The 9,367-nt window shown below is 37.3% G+C and overlaps 2 protein-coding genes across 3 annotated transcripts in view; one reads left to right on the top strand and one right to left on the bottom strand.

Moving 5' to 3' along the window:
- Window positions 1-8,004, bottom strand: part of LOC117122276 (extracellular signal-regulated kinase 2-like) — a 28,173-nt gene extending 20,169 nt beyond the window's left edge. Inside the window, exons 1-2 of one of the 2 annotated variants that reach the window (XM_033267817.1) lie at window positions 7,823-8,004; window positions 4,208-4,832 (exon numbers count right to left, since the gene is read on the bottom strand). The gene's annotated coding sequence lies outside the window, so the exon portion shown is untranslated. The remainder of the gene's footprint in view (window positions 1-4,207; window positions 4,833-7,822) is intronic. The other variant, XM_033267818.1, reaches the window with a different exon arrangement.
- A 912-nt stretch (window positions 8,005-8,916) lies between these two features.
- Window positions 8,917-9,367, top strand: part of LOC117122278 (monocarboxylate transporter 11-like) — a 5,985-nt gene continuing 5,534 nt past the window's right edge. The window contains exon 1 of the mRNA XM_033267820.1: window positions 8,917-9,042. Within this exon, the coding sequence (XP_033123711.1) occupies window positions 9,015-9,042 (28 nt within the window). The 5' untranslated portion in view covers window positions 8,917-9,014. The remainder of the gene's footprint in view (window positions 9,043-9,367) is intronic.

The raw sequence follows: 9,367 nt of genomic DNA, 5'->3' as shown, positions 1-9,367 counted from the left end.
TACCTATTTTATTCTGTTTCAAAAAATAATCTTATAAATTACATTATAAAGTTTCATTGTAAATTCTTTAAGAATTTAATCCACATAATTTATGTTTTCATTTATTTAAGCATTTAAACTATTCAGTGGGCCTAAGACTGGATGTAAATGTAAGTAAAACAAAAACAAAAGCATCGCCAAAGTGTTTCTGTGTATGCAAATGCTAATACTATCGCCCGATTTCCGCGTACTGTATTTTTGGTAAGCAAAGCTTGGGATGGTTCACAGGAGGTGACGAATATAAATTGAAATGCCGTATAAATAAACTATGAAAATTATGAATTATGAATTATACTAATGTCATCTATCGATAAAAACATTGATTCGATTGGTGCGACTTTTTCGCACTGCGGCAGTGCCGATAGAAAACGGCATCTTTTTGGCATTGCAGCAGTGCCGATAGAAAACAGGAGCTTTTTTCGCACTGCAGCAGTGCCGATAGCCACTACCGATATCGTTGGCTATGACCATAAATTTGTTGTTTTGTTAACGTCTAGAGTAAACTTGCCATTTATTTCCATTTAATGTAGGCCTATTATTATTTTATTTACAAAAAGTGGGTGCTCAGTTTTGCCAGCTGGATATGAGATTTCTTACAATCCAACAAGTTGCCGTCTTGCAAAAACTAGGGTTAAATTTCTAATAATTTACTGGCGTTGTTATGTTTGATTCCAACGGTGTTAAAATAAATACAGTACTGTACATGTTGGTGTTGACATAACACCCACTAAGTATATATCTCAAGCAGACAACCGTACTTGATTCCAGTGTGACAACTGGGAAAAATATAAATTCACAAGATTCAGTCTAAAAAATCTCAAGATTGCTATAAAAATCCCAAGATTCGCAAAAATATTATTATTTATTCATAAAACTTCTTTTAAAAGTCCAATTTCAAAGCTTTACCAATGAGATGCATTTTACTGTACTGATATAACAAAACAGTGTCTGAATTTTCAAGACCAACTCGTTCGTATTGATTCAACTGTGTATAATTTTCTGAAATTGGGGATTTAAAATCATACACATAAAAAATGACAGGGCAATTACCTTTATTTTATTTATCTTACACAGAAAATATTCCAGTAGCATAACTTATAGGCCTACCTGTGTATTAGAAAAAAGGCGTTGATTTTTATCTTCTTCGGGAGGTGTCAGGTGTAAATTGTCAAATTAAAATACAATTTAAAACATTTGCAAAGTATGAAACGGTGCAAGATCTCCTGGCATCTAGGTGCAATATTCTTGCTCAACTTTACTACTATGTACTGATCTGAAGCAAACAGCATTCCGCCAAATGGGACACATATGAAGAGAATTAGCTTAAAAATGCATGCACCTTATTATTTTTGGAAAATGATTAAATGACCATCAGAAAACTTATAGGTCTTTTTGAACAATATCAACCCTCATTCACAACTGTCAACTACTGTAATAAAGTTAATTCACTTATTGAAAAAAAAAAATTTTTAATTTCATATCCCAAAAAACCCAAGAATTTAATGACAATTTAACAAAAAATCCCAAGATCCCAAGGTTTCATTAAAAATCCCAAGATCTTAGGATAAATCCCAAGCAGTGGTCACAGTGCGTGATTCCAAAGTCTCGTGTCAGTAAAGATTCCACACGAATGCAACACTCCCATTGGATGAAAGTGTCACATGCTGTTTTTGAATGCGTAAACCCACCATTAGTGGGGGCCACTCCGACGCCGTGTTTGGGGGGGGGGCCAACGTGACGTCACAGATACGTAATCACAGTGCAAAACTTTTGAACCGTCGTGACAATCACCTACAACACGATACGGCGACACCTATTTTTTTTTGTACAACAGGTGATCAAATAGGCCGACAAAATGCAGTAATTGTGCTTATGTACAATGTGCCAACAGGCACGTTGGTGGATGCGGAAAACATTTCATAAGTACTGTATTACAAGTATAAATATTTTTTTAATATTTCAAACAAAGCATATACCTAGGCCTAGGGTACTGTAGGCTTATTTATTTAGGCCCTATTTTTGTTAATTATTGTGTTTCAGTTTAAAGACTCGCATCTTATAACTAATTATCCCCATTTTAATTCTTATTTTATTTATTGTTGCATTATTTATGATTCCAAACTTTGCCACTGCTTCTTTTGATTTGTTTACTTGTTCTGTGCTTGGGTTAAGCAATGATCATAGCTGCCTGTGGGTTGTGAGGTATGGTTAGCCATATTATGACTTTTATTATGGCCCTTTTGGCGCTGTTTCAAGCTTGTGATTTGTTGAAATTGAACAACATAACAAATTCAAATAAAACTAACGCCGCTCTCATTGTGACCCTTTCGACCAATCTTATAATTACGGCGTTTATAAATAAAAGTTAACTGCGCTTTTAATATGGCCTTACGGCGCTGTTTAAATGTTGTGATTGGTTGGAATTAAACAACGTAACAGCGTAAAAAAAAAAAACAACGGCATTTTCATTATGGTCCTGATGGCTAACCATAGTGAGGTGCCTCAATTATTTGGGGTCCAGCGCTTCGTATCTGCAAAGAAAGGCGCTACTATGCAAATGTTGTGATTGGATTGGATTTTGAATACCGAATAAATTAAATCTAATGGTGTTACGAAGATTATTTACATAGCGACCTGCTGTTGCTATCATAATTGTAACAATTAATTAACAAACCGTGCGTGCGTACAACACACGAGCATAGCTGTGTAGGCCTCGGTTGAACATACAGCTACATAAGTATGCGATTTCTGTATGTTGTCAATGTCATTCATTGATTTATTCATTAAAAAGCTTATTTTATCATCAGTTGATTTAAATCGTATGCAACTTTGTCTTAAACAATACTTAAGACGAAGATTTTGTTATTTTAATTTAATATTTATGTTAACTTTATGTTAATTTTTTCTACCTGCTCACAAAAAAGTCACTTTTTGCACTCACTTCGGAAATTAACACAATAACAGTACTAGAACCAAATGATTTTGCATGCAATACCAATATTTGATTTCCTTTAGAAAGACTAAAATTATTTATTATTAAACAAAAATTCAATAATTTTTTTTATTATCATTGACAACAAAACATTAAAGTCAGGCTCCGGAGGAAAACAATTTTTTGATATGTTGTAGAACTGATTTTTCTAAGACTGGGGAACGGTGAATGAGATACAGATTTTTTAATATTTAAAAACTGGGGGAATAAGGTGTAAAAATGGGCAGTTACGCCCCTTTATCCCCCAGTTTTTAAATATTAAAAAATCTGTATCTCATTCACCGTTCCCCAGTTTTTTCGTCAAACAACTTTTTTCTGTCTTAGAAAAATCAGTTCTACAACATATCAAAAATTTTTTTTCCTCCGGAGCCTGACTTTAACATTAACAAAAGCAAACACTACATGAAAGAAAGGATGAGCACCATTGTTTTGGCACACCCTTCTTAACCCAGTTTGTGAACGGTATTGCATTCCCATTTTCTTTGTTTAAATCACTTACTAACTTCATACCTGCTTCAAAAAACACTTTATAGAAAAAAAATCTCTTATCAATTTGAATGTGCTGATTATGCCACAGGCACTGATAAATGCAATCCAGTTTAACTAAATCGAAATAAGAAATTAAACTATTCTTATAATACTGTGGAATATTTAAAAACTTAATCTGCGATATACAGCATTCATAATAAAAAAAAACTCAACAATTGTTTTCCTTCAAAAGGGATTAAAAATTCATCCAGAATAATTTCCCAAATTATTTAATTTGTTTAAAATATTTATTACTTCCCCCCCCCCCTTTTTAGACCACCTTAAATGTGAATGAATTATAATACCATCAATTAACTTAGCATCCAGTTGTTCTACCTTGTCTTTAACTACATGAATTCTATCCAAAATATCCTCATTGGAATCTTTAGTAAGGAGTCTTTTATATTATTATTCATTTAATAAAATAAAAACTTCTAAATAGGAATTATTAAACTTCCAGTGGCCTAGACCTTTACATGCCTCTTTATAATTATATTTGCAATGAAATTAGAGTGGCTGAGTGGTCTGCACAAATTCCCGGTTTTACAACTGACTTTTATACATTTTCAATAAAATTTTTCTCTCAATCTTCTGATAGCGCAAAAATTTAACATTAATAGGTCTAGGTCTACTTCCTGTGTTACTCACTTGAATAATCTTCCTCCTTGTACGTTGCACTCGCGCTCAATCTCTACTTCCCGTACATCATTTTCACTCTTTCCTGTTTTCATAAAATTCATCACAAAATCTTGAATACATATTATCCTTGAAATTTTTTGATGTACAGTGCACTCACTATATTCTGGCATTTCCCGTATCACAAGGTTATTTCTACATGATCTATTTACTAAGGCATCTATTTTCTGTTCCAATTCAATTACTGTTTCTTTACATACCAACCAAAGATACTTGTGATGACTGGCATTCCTCAACAACTACATTCATATTCTCCACACCATGGTCAGTGTTTCGTATTTTAGGTTATCTAGCTTAACTATGGATTAAGCGATCGCCATTGTGGCGACTTGGTGGGCTAGCGTCACAACACAAACAATATTATTCCTTCATTACATCTTGCTATGTAGAAGAAACGCAAGTCAACCAAAGTAGAATTTCCTTGCGATGATCTGAAACGCCCAATTCATTGAAGACCGATCATCCGTTCTTCACAAGTGAAAGTCCATGATCCATCAAAAATAAATTATGTTTTGCATGTGAATTTGTAAGGAATTGTGATGACTGTTTGGTCTTGTTTTTCAACTACCACCAGTATCTGTAATTCAATAAATCAAATGAGTATTCACCCAATGAACAATAATAAGCACCTTCAATTCAATATCTAATGGCAAACCATTTATCATGAGTGTTGAGCAGTCAAGTCCCGTCAATTTCAAGAAATGGTCTGCAGACCTGCCAACCCCGGGTCATGAAAATCTGGAGATTTTTTTTTTAATCTTAAAAAAATATGGATATTTCCAGAATTACCCAAAAGATGATGCAATTTACTAAAAAAAAAAAATGTCAAGACAAATCATAGTGGTATAAAATCAATGGTACAAAGTTACTACAAAACAACTGATTAAATTGCTGCTTGTGTATCGCGGCAAATACATTGGATAATAACGATCCAATCAATCATTTATGCATAAATCGGGAGTATTTTGCGGAGGGAACCTGTAAAAAGAGTGAAATATGGTGAAAATTACATTCGATCAGGAGAACTGGAGATTTGTTTAGATATCGGGTGACATCCAACAGGATCGGGTGAGTTGGCAGGTCTGGGTCTGTCACAAAATCATTTGTTTGTGCGTCAATTTCACACAGTGGTCAGTCACATTTTTTACGAAAGGGTGTGGTAATGCATTATATATGTATGATGCTCATTGGACAAGTGAGGCACCCTTCCCGGGGATTGTATATTGCGTCATACAACTGACGGCTGCTTTAGCAATGATTGCCAATAAATAAAAGTGCATTATTATAATTTAAAAAAATGATGTCATCTTTATAAATTGTGTATATTTTCACAGAAATAAGCATAAATAGGCCTAGGCATTTTTATTGCTTTATTCATGAAAATATTTGTTTTATCCACTTTTTCCTTTGTTGTTGAATCTTAACCTACTTTGACACCGTGCCCCCTCCTACCTAAATATACTCAGCAAAGTTAGCCTTCCCTTTTTAGGCCCCTTAGGCCTGGGAGGGGGAGGGGGCCTAATAATGAATTACAGACGATCGGGCACACAAGACGATCAGGCCCATTTTTGGACGATCGGGCCCAACTAGTGTGGACGATCGGGCCCACCGAAGTAGACTTTCGGGCCCATTTTCTAAAACGGCGGGTAGACGTTCGGGCCCATTTTTCCAAAGACGATTGGGCCCATTTCCTCATAACTTTGGCCGCCGATAATTTCGGTCGGGCGAAATTTGTATGGGGCGCCATATGGGCATTATCCCACACCTACTATTGTTTGGAGTCGTCATCTATGCCGTGGTGTATGTCTATTTACAGCTAATTCAAGCACAATGCTTTTGTTAATATTTTTCTTTTTTTCAGGTAGGAGGGAATGTGGATTCTATCAAAGCAATATAGCCGTTGAGACGGTCTATAAGCCTAGGCCTAAAAATATAAATTGTTTGTTTGCCCTTCTTTCTTTAAAATGATAAAAAGGGGCTGGTTGTATAGAGTTTTAAACACATTTTATTTATTTTTTAAATTTATATTTATGTATAGCGCCTTTCTTTGCAGATACGAAGCGTTATATTATACATGACAGAGGAGAATGCATGTATATTATTGACATCGAATGACATACAATACTTGGATTATGTGTTATACTTTCTTAATTGCTAATTTTGTATTAAAAAAGTTATCCATATTCTTATTAATCGGGCAATAATCTCACAGACAGTAATATTACAGATATTAAAAGTACTATTACTGTCATAATTTTATTTGGAAAGTGAACATTTTCTTAATACAAAATTGACCTACTTGACGATGGCGAAGTCGGCTTTGTGGAGCGTGTACATGAACTTGCCCGATTGTCATGACATTCGCTGTATTAGCAGTTGAATAACCATTAGGCATTGTCTTATTACACCTTCCTTTTGTATGTACCAGCTATGTTTATTGGAAGTATCGTTTAGGTGTTACCCTTGCAAAAATAACTATTAACTTTGCACCTTCCCCGTGAAGCTTAAAGTATGTTTGTTGGACATAAATTGACTGTTGCCATACAGTTGTAAATAGCGTTGATTGATATTTCCGTGACTTTAAAGGCGTTAGCTTTTAGTCGTGTCCTTTTTAAAATATTATAACTTCAAGCTTAACTCTTCTGTTGAACACAAAATTTGGAAGAAAAAAATAAAAAATATTTTCCGTAAGCTTATCCACAGAAACTGTCTACATTATTGTCTCCATTCTACTATATGTTGATCATGTAGTTTATACAGTATATTAAGATCATCATTGTAGATATTATATATACACACACACCCCCACATATACATACATACATATATATACATACATACATACATATACATACATATATATATATATATATATATATATATATATATTTATATATTTATATATTTGTATCTGTATATATATTTGGTATAACCGGAAGAGGGTGAATTAACTCCTCATGGTGTAATATAGTCATTCGACTGCCGAAATTGACGAAAACATTTTGGAAATTTTCAATTCTGCATGCCAAGAACTCGCGGAACAACAACGCGGCGCTCCATACATTTTGTCATTTGACGGGGTGCGGCCAAAATTGACCTAGGCAAGCCAAAATGTTTTTAGAAATTTTCGATTTTGTCAGCAGACGATCGGGCCCAATATTCAGTTTCCCCTAAAGACGATCGGGCCCACTTTTGAAAAGTGGGCCCGATCGTTTTTGGACGATCGGGCCCACTTTCAAAAGTGGGCCCGATCGTCTGTACCCAATCGTCTCATGTGCCTGATCGTCTGTCACCCATCATAATAATCTTGGCTAGGCCTACCTAGACACACTAGCCTGGCCCTAGGCCTGGCTTGCCCGGCCCTAGGCCTGGCTTGCCCTTAATACTGTATTATTAGTAGTAGTACTAGCCTAGGCTAGTAGTAGTAGTAGGCCTAGGCCCCTACTACTACTACGCCTAGTAGTAGTACTAGGCTAGGCCTACCTAGGCCTAGTAGTTAGTAAGTATGCCCCTCTCTAATAGGCCTAGATCATCAGGAAGGAGAAAATAATGTGTTAGCATACTTACTATAACGGTACTGCACAAGCATTATTTTATCAGTGGCTATAGCCTAGGCTTTTATCATGACGAGGCGAATAAATAATTTTCTCTCAGTTTTAAGACAGATTCGAGCCCGCCCAGGCTAAGCACTCGCGTCGCATGTGACCAACCAGGACCAGATAATCCCAAGTGAAAACATTTGGGCTGCTGGACGGTTTATGACGTCACTTTCTCCCCCCCCCCAAGAGACAGCCCCCCCCCACCTCCCCCAACATGGCCTGGAGCGTGTCAGCGCGCTGGCCGGTTCCACTCTGAACGCGATCAAGCGAATTTCGCGTCCAAATGTGGCGCGCGCGGCTGAATCGAAGACGCGACTGGCGTTTCTAATGGCTATGTTCTCACACGGCAGCTAACGGTTAGCAGGATCCGGATCCTGCTAACCGTTAGCTGCCGTGCGTCCATGCGAGAAAATCGATCCGGATACCAACAATATGATGATCGAATCACTGGCCAATAAGAAACTGGAAATTGTAAACGCGTACGTGTGATTGGTTGATGATAGAAACGCCCTCAACTTGCTAACCGATAGCGCTAACCCGATCGGTTGCGTTGCGGCTGCGTCGGCCGACGCTGTCTGAGTTGGCCTTTAGGCTCTCGATCGTGAGAACCAGGCTGTGAACATGCAAACGAATTTGTAGTCGAACACGCGAACGCCCAATATTCGAACTTCGACGCGGTGCGCGCGGTGGCTTCGCCTGCGAATAGACCTTTCCGGAGTGTCAATCAAACTTATCAACTGACTAATCAGAACAGCGCTAGGAATACGCGCGCGTCTCACAAACACACGTGTTGTCCCACAAACGCACGTGTTCGCGTATGTTTTAACACTGTCGTCTTGTGGGACCTTAGCAACAATATCCAAGGGGCGGGCCTTAGCGGAAAGGTCCATTCACAAGAGTTGATCCATGGAGGTATTCCAAGACCAACTTTTTGGGATTCGCGAGCGAATTCGCGGCCGATGGACCAATCGCAAGGCTTAGATTCAATTTATGTCAAAGGTCAACAATAAAGTCACGACCATTGTCAAAACAATGTACAGATACAGATGTGCGAGCGATGTGCGAGCGATGACCGACGAGTCCGTTTCTTGCAAACTCTGTGGAACAGTAGGCTACCTTTGTTTAGGTCTGTGACAAGGGAGCAAAGAAAATATGTGACAATGTGTGGAAAAGGATTTGCAGAGACGAGTTGAGTTATCTCCTTTTTCTACCAGTATTAGGCCTGTCCAGCCTAGGCCTCTGATCCCTGCTACTACCTGAGTGAGACCTACACTGTACAGTAGGGTAGGCTAGGCTAGGCTCTAGGCCTTGAATAAATATACTTTAAAAAAAACTACCGTATGTTTATATTCACTCTTTCCATTCATTATAGAGTTCTGGGAATGTTAATCCTGAGGATTTTATCTGATTCGCCTCACAGCCCTTTTCCTCCGTCTATCAATGCGATAACAAAATCACTTATCTGTTGCCATTTCGAGTTTTTGCGCGCGGCCAGCAGTGGGAACAGGCAAGC

This window comes from Anneissia japonica, unplaced genomic scaffold (assembly GCF_011630105.1).
Source record: "Anneissia japonica isolate Jap-2015-1 unplaced genomic scaffold, ASM1163010v1 scaffold287708_len1499824_cov190, whole genome shotgun sequence".
In the NCBI taxonomy this organism is placed as follows: Eukaryota; Metazoa; Echinodermata; class Crinoidea; order Comatulida; family Comatulidae; genus Anneissia; species Anneissia japonica.
The sequence above is the reverse complement of the archived record's forward strand: the minus strand, read 5'-3'. Positions and strand labels throughout refer to the sequence as shown.